Source organism: Genypterus blacodes, unplaced genomic scaffold (genome assembly GCF_046128005.1).
Source record: "Genypterus blacodes isolate CSIRO-AG114 ecotype Tasmania unplaced genomic scaffold, CSIRO-AGI_Gbla_v1 ptg000063l_1, whole genome shotgun sequence".
NCBI lineage: Eukaryota > Metazoa > Chordata > Actinopteri > Ophidiiformes > Ophidiidae > Genypterus > Genypterus blacodes.
In genome coordinates this window covers 149324-163779 of record NW_027466875.1, presented here as the reverse complement: position 1 = coordinate 163779, position 14456 = coordinate 149324, and the positions used below count along the sequence as shown (strand labels likewise).

General features: G+C 47.6%; 2 protein-coding genes across 3 annotated transcripts; both read right to left on the bottom strand.

Annotated features, from left to right (window-relative positions):
* Nucleotides 1-1698: 1698 nt before the first annotated feature.
* On the bottom strand, nucleotides 1699-5839 carry pianp (PILR alpha associated neural protein). The gene is made up of 4 exons (XM_076154756.1): nucleotides 5694-5839; nucleotides 5100-5518; nucleotides 4618-4696; nucleotides 1699-1885 (listed from the first exon to the last, which is right to left on the bottom strand). The coding sequence occupies exons 1-4, from the start codon at nucleotides 5702-5704 to the stop codon at nucleotides 1738-1740; spliced, it is 657 nt and encodes a 218-aa protein (XP_076010871.1). The 5' UTR covers nucleotides 5705-5839; the 3' UTR covers nucleotides 1699-1737.
* A 1186-nt stretch (nucleotides 5840-7025) lies between these two features.
* LOC143003913 (telomerase protein component 1) lies at nucleotides 7026-14244 on the bottom strand. 2 transcript variants are annotated; one of them, XM_076154692.1, is made up of 13 exons: nucleotides 13952-14244; nucleotides 12246-12364; nucleotides 11545-11786; nucleotides 11062-11185; nucleotides 10713-10834; nucleotides 10092-10178; nucleotides 9789-9878; nucleotides 9317-9405; nucleotides 8395-8617; nucleotides 8132-8254; nucleotides 7795-7960; nucleotides 7522-7610; nucleotides 7026-7376 (listed from the first exon to the last, which is right to left on the bottom strand). In XM_076154692.1, exons 1-13 carry the CDS (start codon nucleotides 14039-14041, stop codon nucleotides 7288-7290), a joined length of 1653 nt encoding a protein of 550 aa, XP_076010807.1. In that variant the 5' UTR covers nucleotides 14042-14244; the 3' UTR covers nucleotides 7026-7287. The 2 variants fall into 2 exon arrangements, with proteins under 2 accessions (XP_076010807.1, XP_076010808.1); XM_076154693.1 differs by lacking the exons at nucleotides 12246-12364; nucleotides 13952-14244 and adding an exon at nucleotides 12121-12231.
* Between the last annotated feature and the right edge of the window lie 212 nt (nucleotides 14245-14456).

Genomic DNA, 14456 nt, shown 5'->3' with positions numbered 1-14456 from the left:
CAATTCATCTCTCAGTGGCACCAGCAACACTCCAGGCCTGCACACACACACACCACTGAGCATACCACTGTCCATTTACACCGCATGCTCATTCCTACCATGCACACAAAAGACCGGGTCTGTTTCACAAACACACACACACATATTAGCACCAGAGGGACTCCGGATTGACTTGTTCCTGATGAGCCATATCCTGAGTCACAGCAACAGAAATTGCCACTATCATGCAAATTTCTTTCACGGTTGCACGTTGGTGGTCCACACTTCCTCCCTCTTCATCTTTGGGCTTTGTATCATGAAAGTATTACCATTAAACATAGCAAAGCGTTTGCCAAAATGCAGCTTTCGCGAGCTGGGCGCTAAAGCTACAGGTCCAGCTACAGCTTCAGCTACATCTACACCCACATCATAGCAAGTGCACTACATTTATACACAGCATGACCTGTGTACTGCCTCTCGGCAGTATAAAGGCCATACCTGATGTATATTTTTGTATCCTATATAACTTTGTGTTCCCTTGCAGTACTTTTTGAATTCCTTTTCCTCTTTGGCGCAGAACTGCTGGATTGTATGGATCAGCTCAGTGAATTCTACTTAATAAGCATCATTTTGTTACTAGCATAGTAAACAGTATTGATTAATGGCTTCTTTTGAGAAAATCATTTGGCCCAACAACTACAGCACCTGCGGTGATCCCAAGGTGATTGGAACGGAAAAGATAAATGTTGCCCAAACACTGCTGATAAACCTGCTCATAGGTACAATAACTGTACAGTCCACAACTACTTTGTCTCCATCTTACATCCCTGGTTCTCCTTCCTGCTCTGGCTGCTCTGCTTCTCCTTCTCTCTCCGCTTTATTCACGCCTGATTAGCTTAATGGGCTTTGTTTACTTGAGGAGTCGGTGCCTCTCTGTTCCTCTGACTGGCTGAATCAGGAGAAGGCAGCACAGGGACAGATGGTGATGACAGTGATTCAAGCTCTGAAGATTCTTTTGGTTCTTTGTGCAACAACTCCACTGCAAACTTGAGTTATTTCTACTTCTGCTCCCTCTCTAGTCTGGACTGGTCTATATACGACTTGGCCGGCTCTGAGCGATTACACTGCACAATGTGTTCTCTGACATGTTCTCTGGCTCGTGCCTTCATTGTTTTGTCGTGCTTCCTATGTACGGGAGGCCAAACAAGCGCTTCGGCAAACAACACACCACATCCAGTGGAGTTGTGCCAGTGTAAGTCACGGCTCTGTAGTGTGGAGCTGTGCAAACACAGAGAGTGCACCCTGCATGACTCCATAGCCCAGGGTCGACAAGTGGACAGGCTGCCACTGGTTCTGAGGTGAAGCTTTGTGAATTGTTTGGCCTCGCCTGCTCTGGAATTTTACTGGCCTTTATGCTTGACCCAGCTCAGCTATGCGAGGGAACACAAAGGCATCTCTGAAAATATATTCCTATCATGACCTTGAGGAGAATTTGGAACCACTTGCATGATAGGAAATTAGTATTTGTAGTAGGTACTCTAAAACGTTCGAGGCTATGCCATCTAGAGTCCATTTACAGCGACACACATAATACAAACACACTAAAAAGCAACCTTGAATCCAGCGGTGCACCTCATACACACTCGTACGCACACACACACACACACACACACACACACACACACACACACACACACACACACACACACACACACACACACATTCAGGCGGCGTGTGCAGAGCTGGTGTGGCAACTCATTACCTCTCCCTGTCGGTGAAGGAGGGGGTGCTGTGCAGAGTCTGCCGGCTGTCCTCCGAAGCAAGGGAACGGGGGAGGGCGAGCGAGAGTGGGGGGGCCACGCCACGGGAAAGCGGGGGTGGATGCTGGGAACAGCTGCGGTCGTAACTGTGAGACAAAGATAGTGAGACAGATAAATAGATAAGAGAGTGAGATGAAGAGATGCAGGAAGGAGACAGGCAACGATAAGGACGGAGAAGGGAAGGATGCAGGGAAGGACGTAGAGAGTGAAGACAGATAGAAATGGAAGTGGAGGAAAAAGGGATGGATGATGGAGTGAGAGAGGCAGGAAGAGAGAAGAGGGAGATATGGACACACAGTTGGAGTTGGGGAGAGACAGAAGTAGAGGGATAGAGGCGGCGACAGATGGAAGGAGATGATGGAGGAGGAGTTGGGGGGGGGGGGGGTGGAGAGACCGGGAAACAAAGTCAGAAACCATTGTGAGCGGCCGAACCATTTAGCATCAGCGAACGCATTACACTGCCACTGTGAGAGAGAATTAGTGCGCTCATTGGACTCATTAAAGCACCGTCAGAGTTTGAGGCAGAGAAATGGGAGGAGGGAGGCAGAGGAGGAGGGAGGCAGAGGAGGAGGGAGGAAGGGAGTGAAACGGGTGAGGTGAGGAAAGAGGAGAAGGGGGGGAGTGCAAACACAGGGGAGGCAAAGGCGGTGTAGAGATGAACATAAGTGAGCTGGCACGCCATTACTTCAGTGAGTAACGTGAGTGATGGCGGCGGGAACAGTTGAGAGTCACAGGTTCAGGCTCTCAAGAATACTTAGACGCACAACAAAGCAGAACTCGCAGCCATAAAGGTCGTCCCGCTCCATCAGCTTCCCTCCCTAACGCCTGTCTCACTGCTTTTCCCCGCATATGTGCACACACACACACACACACACACACACACACACACACACACACACACACACACACACACACACACACACACACACACACTCACACACACACAAACCTGGTCGCCGTTGTCACACTGACGGTTTTAGGATTGTAGGGGAAAATCACTGGGCACATATGCTGCTCCTCTACAGTGTAATCAAAATGAACTGGAATGTGGCCAATTTTCACAATCGGCTATCATTTCGGTCCATCTGTGCCTCTCTCTCTCTCTCCCTCCGCTTCATTCCGTGGCACTTTCTCCATGGAACACATGGTGTTATTTACACATTTATGACACTAGAACACGGGCCAGTCCATAACACCACACACAGAGGGCTCCCTCTAGGTCCTCACACTCACCACAGCTCTCACTTTGCAAGGCCGCGTTTGGATCCTTCCACAATGGGATTTCCACAGTCCCTCTACACGGGGGGGGGGGTGGTGGTGGGGGGATGCCAGGGGAGTAAGTTCTCAAAATAACAGCGGAGGTAAGGCCAGACTAGGGTAGCGAGAGAAAAGGGGCTTATCGTGTAAAAGCTCACGGCAAGCAATGGGGATTATCTGCGGATCTGCATCTGGACTGGTGGTGCTGGGAGAGAGATAGAGGGGAGCGGTGTGGGGAGATAAGAGAGCAGCCTCACCGGGGATGGCTGTGTTAGAGCAAAGCAATGACACAACCTGAAAAGAAAAGACAGGAAGCTGAGGGAGGAGAAGGAACACTCGCACAACCGCCAAGGGAGAGAGAAGAGAGAGAAAATCCCCGGGAGGCATAGGTGGGAGAAGGGAGGGTATGAAAGAGGACGACCGCGGTAGAGATGAAGGGAGATAAGGCTCGACGGAGAAGGAGTCAGAGCAAATTGAGATTAAGAGAGAGCGAGAGTGTGTGAGAAAGGTATATGAAAGAGACTAAATTATAGACTCGGGCGATGAAATGACGAAGTGTGATACGAGAGAAAGGCGGGTAGAGTGACAAGATAAGAGAAATACAGTGAAAGTACAAATGAAAGAATGAGACAAGGAGACAGAGGGGAGAGAGAGGGGAGAGAGGGGAGAGTTAGAGGTGGGGGAGGGGGGCAAGGGGGGAGGGAGGGAGAGGAAGTCCCCACGGTCAAATAAACAAGGTGTTATTGGTTTGATCAGCAAAGCGTGGAAGTGCTCCACTACATCACAAAGATGACTCCCCATTTCCAGCTAATGGCCATGTGTGCACCAAGCGCTCCTACAGGCCGAGCAATAGAACACATATAGAACTCCCACTCTGTGTTTACATGCTCCGCCAGGCTTAATGGCCCACGCGCTCAAAGCACATTGCACATTAAAGCCCATTGACACCAGTTCAGCCACGTTATTGCACAAGACCCGCTAGCTCGTCAGAGAGCCGATCGTTTCTGCGGCCCTTCCTGACCTAATGGTTCTAGTGAATGCTTCATCATTACAACTCTAATGGTTCTAAATGACACATCTGTTCCAGCTGTGTCTTCCAGGAACCCAAGTGTTGTTGTCAAAGTGATTATTAGGCAATTACCCAGCTCAAGCTTATGGGATTTCACCTGTCGTGCTTGGAGATGATGATGCATGACAGGAATGATGCACACACACTCGTGCTGCTATCAAGTCTTCATCCTCACTCATCCCTACACATCTGGCACGGTCTCTAGGGAAACCAGTACCACACCCCTACAGCTGAGCGTGTGTGTCCAGCTCATCCAGTGTGTCGAACATTCACACTCTTTCTCTCCAGCAGTGCCAGCTTGTGACCACACACACACACACACACATACACACACACACATGCACGCACGCACGCACACACACACACACACACACACACACACACACACACACACACACACACACACACACACACACACACACACACACACACACACACACATTCGCGCACAAACACACGTGGGTTTATGTAGGAGAGAGTTGAGGTTCCTACCAGAGTTTGGCCATTATGCCGACTGCAGTCAGGATGAGCAGCGAGGAGATGGTCACTGTGACGTAGAACTGAGGGTCCACTGTAACACACACACACACACACACACTTATGGAATTACTCATCTCAGACCGCGAGCATTTTTAATTCTGTCCAGAACAAAGAAGAAATCAATGAAGCCAGTTGAACATGAAATTGGATGTGCAAGACTTGGGCCTCCAACTACAGTGTGCCAATCCAATGAGGTCTTCATCATATCTCTCAGGCTTGACAGCAACCAATTCATCCCTTTGAGTGATGAAAACTTTATTAAGCATTCGCCTCCACAGACATAGCCGGCTGCACACAGCAGGGTGTGAGCTTCTCCCTGGTGACAGCTAAATTCCCTGAAGGATTCCTGGCATGTGCGTGTGTTCACGTGCTCTGCAGCGTGTGAGCACCTTTATTTAGAAATCCTTCCTTCTTCTCAGTCTCCTGATGCCCACCTTCCTCAGGCTCTGTTTCCTCTGCCTCCGTCGCTCCATCCTTTGCTCCATCCTGGTCCCCAGACTCCAGTGGTGACTCCTCCCGGGGCTGAGTGCTGCCCGCCACGCCGTCAGGATAATGCCAGTCCTCGGACATGGCCGTGCTGGCAGCCTGCCGGTGCGCGGGATCCGTTTCCTGGCTGGAGAGGAAGTGGTAGGTCTCGTCCTCCAGAGGCTGCGTGGGGCCCCAGACTACTGCCCACAGAGGGGTGGGCGTGACTTGGGATGTGACGGACAGCTGGACAGGCAGGGCGTCCACCCGCTCCTCGCCCTCACTGTCGTCACGGTTACAGGTGGAGGGCTGTGTCACCAGAGCAACGAGGAGGAGGAGGGCGAAGAAGCAGCGGAGGGCAGTCAGTCGTGCGACAGAAGAGATGGAGCTGAAAGAGAAGAGTGGTGGAAGTGACAGAGAGGAAGAAGAAGTTAGCACTGGAAATGTCCACGGACACTTGGGATGACCTCGCTGAGCCACCTGTACATCAGAAGTCAGTCGCTCCTGTTTTGCCTTCACACCCCAGACATTCATCCCTCACCACTCACACTAACCCAGCTTACCATCTCTCCATCGCTTCTTTCTTTTCACTGAGACTCCACTCCTCCGATCATCTCTGTAAGATAAGAGAGAGAGAGAGAGAGGGAGATGGGGAGAGAGAGCGCGCGCGCGAGAGAGAGAGAGAGGGAGGCAGAGAGCGAGCGAGAAAGGGGGACCGTCCAGATTTTTTTCCATGTATTTTGGCAGATGAACAGCATGTAAACATTGAAAGCAGCTATGATATTGGCAGATTTCTCTTTCTGTCTTTTTTTCCCCCTTCATATAAAAACCTACTAAGACTCCACTGGGCATTAAAATTTAACGCTCAATTATTTCCCACATTCATGCAAAAAGCACATCTGGCATGCACGCAAAACACACACACACACACACACACACACACACACACACACACTGAGGTACCCGCTCATTTGCCGGCTGTGCCCTCTCACGCGCACACACATTCACCTATTCAGCACATCCCCAAACACACACATGCACCTGAGCACAACACATAAATCATCATTAGAGGCATCACGCGTGAAGCCAGTACTCTCTGTGACACTTTGAGCAAAGAGAGGTAACTTATCCTACACAAGTACCGTCCAAATGCCACAGAAATGTCACTTACAAGCCAGGCACACACATCAGCGCACACGGACACGGACATAAAACACACACATACAGGCACACGCACACACACACGCGCGCACGCAAGCACATATCAGTTATCATGCCTACCTCTGGCAGTGGAGAGAGGGAATGAGAGAGGGAGACAGAGGGAAAGGGGGAGATATAGAGAGCAAGTGAGAAAAAAGCATCGGTTGCCTTAGCGACTGAGACATGTAGAGTCTGCTGGAGTAAGAGAGAGAGAGAGAGAGAGAGAGAGAGAGAGAGAGGGGAGAGAGCGATGTAGGGAGGGCAAGAGACTGTGGGGAAGAGATTTAAATGCTAATTGTGTTTTTTAAAGGGGCTCAATTAAATGGATGCGGAGGAAAAGACAGAATTGGTGGAGGCAAACAAAAATGATAGCGGAGGACGGCATCAGTGCATAATAATATGTTCACTTTAGAGGCGAGGGGTTAAGAAAAATTAACTATTCACTTACGTTTACAAAACGACACCCCAGAGAGAAAGAGACAAACAGAGAGGAGGAGGAGCAGGAGGAGGAGGAGGGGTGAGATGGAGACAAATCACATTTACATTCATTTATACAGGTTGCAGCAGCAGAGTGAGGCGATGATGATGATGATGATGATGATGATGATGATGATGATGATAGTGGTGTTTGAAGAAGAGAAAGTGCTGTGGGTCAGACTGATACAAAAAGGAAGAGGAGGAGCTCCATGTTTGGGGCTTGACGGTCACAGTGTGACAGCTTTATTGCATGTGAAATAACATTAACATAGAAAACAATCTATCACTCACTCACACACTCTCACACTCACTTTCTCCTTCCATATGCTGGCTCTCCTCCTCTGACAGTCTGTCACACTTCACTCCCCCCCACCCGCTTCCTGTCACTACATCCCCCCCCCTTCTCATTTCCTCCTCATGGCTGTGGGGCGTAGAGGCTTCATCTCGGTGGCAACGGCGGCGGGCGAGTGAGACCAACACTCACTGAAGAACGCATCGAAACCACCCGCCGGACGACGATTGCTGGATGGACTGACGTTCCTTTTCTTCATCACCGTTATCTTCGTAATCTAACAATTCAAGAAGGAGACTGTGAGAAGGAGGCGCAGCGGGTCTTGGTTGAAATAAACAAGACGTGCAATTTTGCAGTCTCATGCTTCTGGCTGGTGTGCTGTGAGGTAGTAAATGAGGTGTGTGAGATGACTGAGTTTGTACCATCAGTCTCTTCATCATCTTCTGTGTCGCCCTCAGACTCCAACAAGGTGCCGTCCAATCGACTGTCTCGCCTTGCGGTGACATCACCCCTGTAACATGCACACCCTCCATTAATTAAACGTTAAACATCAGTGCAAATGTATGTCAGGATCAGTTACTTCTCTGTTCTCCTCCAGGATTAGCGAGGCAGCCGGACGAAAAATAATGAATATGCAAATATGGAATGAAATATATTATTCATGAGAATTAGCTGAGAGTGTTTTTGCCCCCCACCTCTTCTTCCCGGAGCCTGGAAGCTGCTCCCATACGACAAGGTCGCGGCCCCCGGTGACCCACCGGTGGTCTCCGCTCCCTGTGAGCCAAGCAGCAAAGCAAAGGATTCTGGGAGCGTCGCCCCAGGTGAGCGAAGACAGATACCTACACTGAGGCAGAGAGAACACTGGAGGGGGAGCGGGGAGGAGAGAGAGAGAGAGAGAGAGAGAGAGAGAGAGAGAGAGAGAGAGACAAAGTTACCGGAGGTCAAACAAGGCACAGAGAGTCACCACACTGATGTCTGGGTCCCCATTGTTCTTTCATGCTCTACTTAAAAATGGTTCAGCCTGCTACTCACAATTAAGAGTGCTCTCTCCATTTGCCAAATCATAGCAGGAGCCAATTAGGAGGCCTGCTGTCTGGTGAACACAATCTGTTACCCCGGAGACGCTGCTGTGATTGGTCAGTCTGGACACCATCCCTGTGATAATTAGACAGATGTAGGGAAGAGGAATAATGCAAATTTCTCCTCATCTTCCTGCACGTCATCTGTCTCTCACTTTCTCACAATCACACACACACACACACACACATCATTGCCCATCCCACCCCAGATCTCACCAGTTCTCCAGTGAAGTATCTTGAGCCAGGCTCGACCATAGGCCAGGAACACTCTGTCTCCCCTGGGACTGAGAGTCAGACGGCCACCTGGCTCGCCTCCGCAGCGCGTCACCTGCCCGCTCCAGTGGTGAAGCAGCCTCAGGGGGTCGCGCTCCCAACAGCGGTTCTCCCACACGGACACCCCTCCCTCCGCTGAGCCACTAAACACCAATGGACCCTGAGACTGTGGAGGGCACAGGAGACACGGTTGTCATGGAGATTAAGTCTTTATCCAGTAATGTGTGTGTGTATGTGTGTGTGTGTGTGTGTGTGTGTGTTTGTGTGTGTGTGTGTGTGTGTGTGTGTGTGCGAGATAGAGGAAAAGGGAGAAGAGTAAGTTTGTATAAATGTAGATTTCTGTGCCTCTGCGGGCTCTAAATGGATCGTGAGCTTTGTGAGATAAACAACAAAGAGGATGACAAAGATATGCCACGCTTTAATGCTTCAGACATATTTTGAAGATTGCAAATTGAAAAAAAATGTGAATATTCAGCGTTGGATTTCAATGTTCAAAAAAAGGCTTTTCATTAAAAAAATCTGTACAGCATGCTCTGTAAAATTGGCTGAGCTGCACCGCATACATCTCAACAAATGTCTTTGATTTCCATTTGAAAGCAATTAACAGGGAACGCTCGCATGAGGATGAAAGCACGGAAATATGGTTGTTTGATTTCTTGTAAAGGAGTGGCGGCTTTTTCCACAAAAAAATAATCACAGTGTGTTCTAAAAACTACTTTAGAAAGCTTCCACGCAGGGAGAAACACTGGGATTGTGTTTTCTGCTGCAGTCTTATTAAAAATGGACTGAATATGGAAACAGCTCGGGCATCCTCACGCTGGATTGCGTGTCGTGTCATTGGCCATAAGGTGTGTGACCTTCTCACCTGGATGGAGGTGACTGCTTCCTGGTGGGCGTTGATTGATTGACAGTTTTCAAAAGTGTGCCAGTTCCAGGCTTGAACTTTCCCCCCATCTGGAGGAGACGGAGTGTGAGGTTAACCTTGGCTGACAGGCGGCTGGCAGTCATTATTTCTGTTCACTGTAAACCCACCTGAGCCCGGCTGCCTAAACGGAGAGCTTCCATCCCTCTGATTCAGCCAGATAACCCAAAGCTACGCTGACTAACTCGCTGACAGATTGAGCCACTGTGTCAAGACTCTGACATTAGAAAGGACACGTACACACTCTGGCAGTATGCGTGTACATGGGATTCTCAGATTCCACTCAAACAAGCTTTCAGACAGATACAAGACGAACTCTGACAAATTCTGACACCAATTATTCTCCCTCGTACTAGAAATGTCACTGGGTCTTCGTTTCTCTACGCAAAGCTACACTCTGAGCACAAACACTGACCTGATCCAGTGATGATGTAGCCATCTTCCTCCGGCACAAAGCAGAGAGCAGTCACAGCGTTGAAAGTGTAGATAGACTTAACACACTGGCCTGAAGGCAACAGAAAAATACTAATTTAATTTACAGCACAGGAACCAAGGTGTGTGTGTGTGCGTGTGTGTGTGTGTGTGTGTGTGTGTGTGTGTGTGTGTGTGTGTGTGTGTGTGTGTGCAGGCTTCCTCCAGATTCTCCTCCTCCTCTCACTCTCACTGTCTGTCAGCCTGTGTGAATGTGTGTGTGTGTGTGTGTGTGGGGTGAACCTACCAATGCTTAGGGCCCAGATCTTCACACAGCAGTCTGCCGAGCCACTGAGAATAAACCTCTCCTCACTGGACAGAGACAGGGTTCGGGCTGGTGAGAGGACAAACACAGATAAAAGCGTAGGAGGGGACGGAGGGATGAGGAAGAAGAGAGCAAGCAGGGGGGAAAGAAGGCTGTAAATAAGTGATGATGAACAAAATGAAAAAGGGAGCAATACTCTAGGCAGTGAGGAAGAGGCACAGGGAAAATACATATAATTATGAAAGGAGGGAACAGTGCATTGTTTAATATAGCAGCCTTGTTAATGTTAACTGTATGTATGTGAGGGTGGGGGAGCAGGTGTGGGAGGAGAGCAGCAGTGGAGATGATGTGATGATGGGGTGATGGAAGGCTGCCTGCTTCACACAGACAGAGAACTCCCTAAAGTGTCTGCTGAGGTTTTCTCTCTCTTGGGTTCACGCGTTGACCTACTCCTATAATTACTAGACCTGACCAAAGGAATTACCCCAGCGGGTGCACACACACATGCAAACACACACACACACACACACACACACACACACACACACACACAGTCGATGCATGTATGTGTGTGTGTGTGTGTGTGTGTACCCGTGTCCTCACCTAGCCTCTTACAGTACTCAGGGGGAGGCGCAGACAGACAGGTGACCCCACCGCTGTGACCCCCCAGGTTCTTGTGCTCTGTTGCTGTGGGAACGTGCCAGACCTTCACTGTTGTGTCACGGCTTGGAGGGAGAGAGAGAGAGAGAGAGAGAGAGAGAGAGAGAGAGAGAGAGAGAGAGAGAGAGAGAGAGAGAGAGAGAGAGAGACAGGGTGAGGACCGGACGAACGAGTGAGAGGCGGCGGAGGGAAACAAGCAACATTAGCAGACGACACCAAAGGGAGAATATCAGGAGATGAATTAATTCACTTTGCATATCTATTACACTCATCAAAGCTTTGGCAGGCTTACCTTCCAGAGACCACCAGGTTGTCAACGGCAACCACACAGGTGACTATGTCGTTGTGACCCTCTAATACCCTCAAGCGAAACTTGGCCTTCTCCCACGACGCTCTGAGAGATTTAAATCCAACATCTGGGAGAAGAAAAATGACAATCATTTGCACAATTAGTGTTGTTGGCTCATCAGCAGCAAGGTGTGCTGATCTGCTGCCTTCTTCAATATGGATTAGTCTGGCACTGCCAAGCGTGAAGATGATTTAGCTATAAGAGTGAAAAATATGGCTTCTCTCTTCAGGGAGGCGAATGCTGCCTGCTGGTGTAATACTGGCAGCTACAACAGCTTGTTAAAGCTCAACTCCTGGGGGCTTGTATATATAAATCAGACTTTAGATGTTAATCACAAATTAGAACACGACGGCTGCATTGTACTTTTAACAGCTGACAATAGACGGTGATAACAACCTCTCTAACCACTAATCCTAATTACAGCACCTTCTTGTTGGAGCTCCTGCTCCCTGTCAGGGTCGGTACCGCCTGGACAGACTTCTGACTCGTCTCGGCAGCGATCTGACACCTTGGCTCCGTCTATGGTTTCCTGCTGTCTGCCTATCGCTTCTCCCCCTCCTGCCTCCCTCTGCCTGGCAGCCGTTGCATGAGCTCTGGACTTCTGCTCTCCCTTAAGGATCTTGGAGGCCGGAGGCATTTGTGATGGAAGGGCCTCGGGGGCATCTTCCCTGTGCCAGCGCAGAGAGAGCAGAGCTGAATTAATATTTAAAATGCAAACAGTGAGATGGGAAGCGTACCTGTAGAATCTATGTGGCATATTTCATTGTACTCCACATAATAAAGCATATCTTTCTATTCTACTTCACAGAAAACAGAATAGAGGTTAACAGGTATTGTTTGAGTTCAAAGGTGTGTTTCAGTGAGTTAATATATGGATGTGTTTATGCTGATTTTTGTGATTTGCTTAAATACCTGCAGGGATTAAACAGGGATGATAGATTTTCTGATTGATGTTTACATGATACACTAAAATGTTACCATTTCAGTATGACAATATCTGACCTCCCGTGTGTTTGGTTAGTCGCGCAATTTACATCAAAGACTTCAAAGTGAATGTTGTGGCTTTTGAAGAATTATGCTTCTCTCCATCTGCCCCTGTTGCTGTGACTTCTCCCTCACTTCCTTACACTTGTCGTTTCATCTTCTCCTTTTTTCCGTCTCCCACAATCCCCAGAGTTTGCTGCGGGCCAGAAAGCTGCAGCTGAAGCTCAGCCAATCTGGAACGCAGCTCCGCCTTGCTGGAGATCTGAGAGGAGAGAGGGCCAGAGATTGGTTGTAAACCAAACCTATTCCACAAGTAGTATATACGTACAATCTCACTTGATTTATCAAAAAGCAACTCGCAATATTCAGGAATTCTGGTTTGAACTCTCAATTGTGATATACTGTATACTTGTATGAGCACTTGGCCAAGTCTCTGAACCGTGAAATAAGTATTAGTATATCGTAATATCACTGTGGCTTTATAGGGACATGTCTGGTTTATGATAAACTACCATGTCAGACTGAAGAAGTACGGCTTATTCTGACCCTGGAAAATCCAGGGCATTGTACCAATAACCTTCACCATCGCAAACAAAAGCTTTTCAGTTGTAAAACTGCGAGACAGCGCTATAAACCTGTATTTCCTGCATACATTATGGGATGTCAGCACTGTCGTAGGGTACAGCCATGTTTATGAATTCAGATGATGCCTTTTAACAAACAAGGCTTCCTGATGTTCCTGTTAATTATTTTGTCTGATGCACGCAGCTGGAAGTGGAACTGTCTGATCTCCTAAATTCCTGGGGCAAGGCTTTCAAATTATCCATAATTTTACGCTTAATGAAATCAACTAGTGAAGAAACAATTAGTCAATTAGTAGATTGACAGATTATGACACCATAATGTGTTTAGCAATAAATATGATGCCTCTTATCGCGTAAAAATGACAACCATATGCTTTAGTTTGAGCTTTGCCAGATTTGCAGCTTTAGTCTGTAGGAGTTAGAAATGCTGTTGTTGTTTTAGCTGCTGTTGCTATGAGGACATGGTGTTGGGAAGCTTCAACATGCATTTGTCACTATTTTGTGATGCTTTGTAGACTACTTTGATCAGAAAAGGATCAACAGAAGAGCAACAACAATGGAAATAATCATGAATTGTGGCCCTAACAATTAAATTACATTTAAAAAGCCTTACTACGGCGTGTGAGCAAAGTTAAGATAACCACTCTACAATAGTGTGATTCAAATACAATGTAGTGAAGGAAAGATCATGGAAAGATTAGATCTGAAATTCTGGTTATTACATATTAGCGATACTAATTAAATTTGTTTTATTATTGTTTTATTCATTTGACAATAATTGACAGACCTTATCGGACTTCCTTTGCTGAGTGAAATGAAAGCCTCTGTTTGGTCATCATACCTACATAAGTATTGACTTCTGAAATTGGGATAACTCACACCAAAACTTATACAGTGATTTTAAAGAAATCGCTAAATTATATGCAAACATTTTTATTTTGTCTCCATGTACAAGTGCTAATTCCATTATAGCACAACCCCTTGCAGGAAGACTTTAATGATTCAGGTAAATGCTATAACAGCATGACCTCTGACCTGTATTATTGTTGTTGTTATCATCTAGGTTCAATTGTGATGTACTGCGTGTAAGAGAGAGGGGATTGGTCGATATATTCACTAAATTCAGAGTAAATCCTGATCTGAGGTGCAGCCATAAACCATACTACACCTCAGGGAAATATATTCAGGATTTTCCACACCCACACAGATCTACACCCACACATGTACAGATCATACTAGCAAAAATCATATGAAGTCTTCTGTACCTTTAATCTCTCCTCTGGGTTAAGAGTGATTTTGATTTCCAGATTCTCAATCTGTCTCAGTTTCTTCTGCAGCTTCCTCACCTCCCCCATTAGAACCCCTTAGCTGGTCTAAAGCTTGAACTTTACGCTCTCTCTGCAGCCTCAGTGACTGTCAGCGTGTCAGAAGGTGTTCGGCATATCCGATTACGTTTGAAATGAAAGGACTGAATAATTATATACATGGATCAGATGACGTTGTGTTCTGTTGAGCGAACGTGTCGCCGGATGTTGACAGGGTAGAGCAGATGTGTATACTTGTCCCTGCAGCGACATCCTGTGGAGGGATTGAGGAACAAAAGGAAACATGTTGCGAGTGCATGTTCACCAATTTCCCTCTTGAGCACAGATGATAGCTATTATATTTATGTTAATGATAGACTTAGTCTATTGAAATAGTAGGAACAATCAGTTTCGTGTATGAATGTGTGGATCCCGTAGGGCCCCTTCATGTGCGCCGGGAAATTGT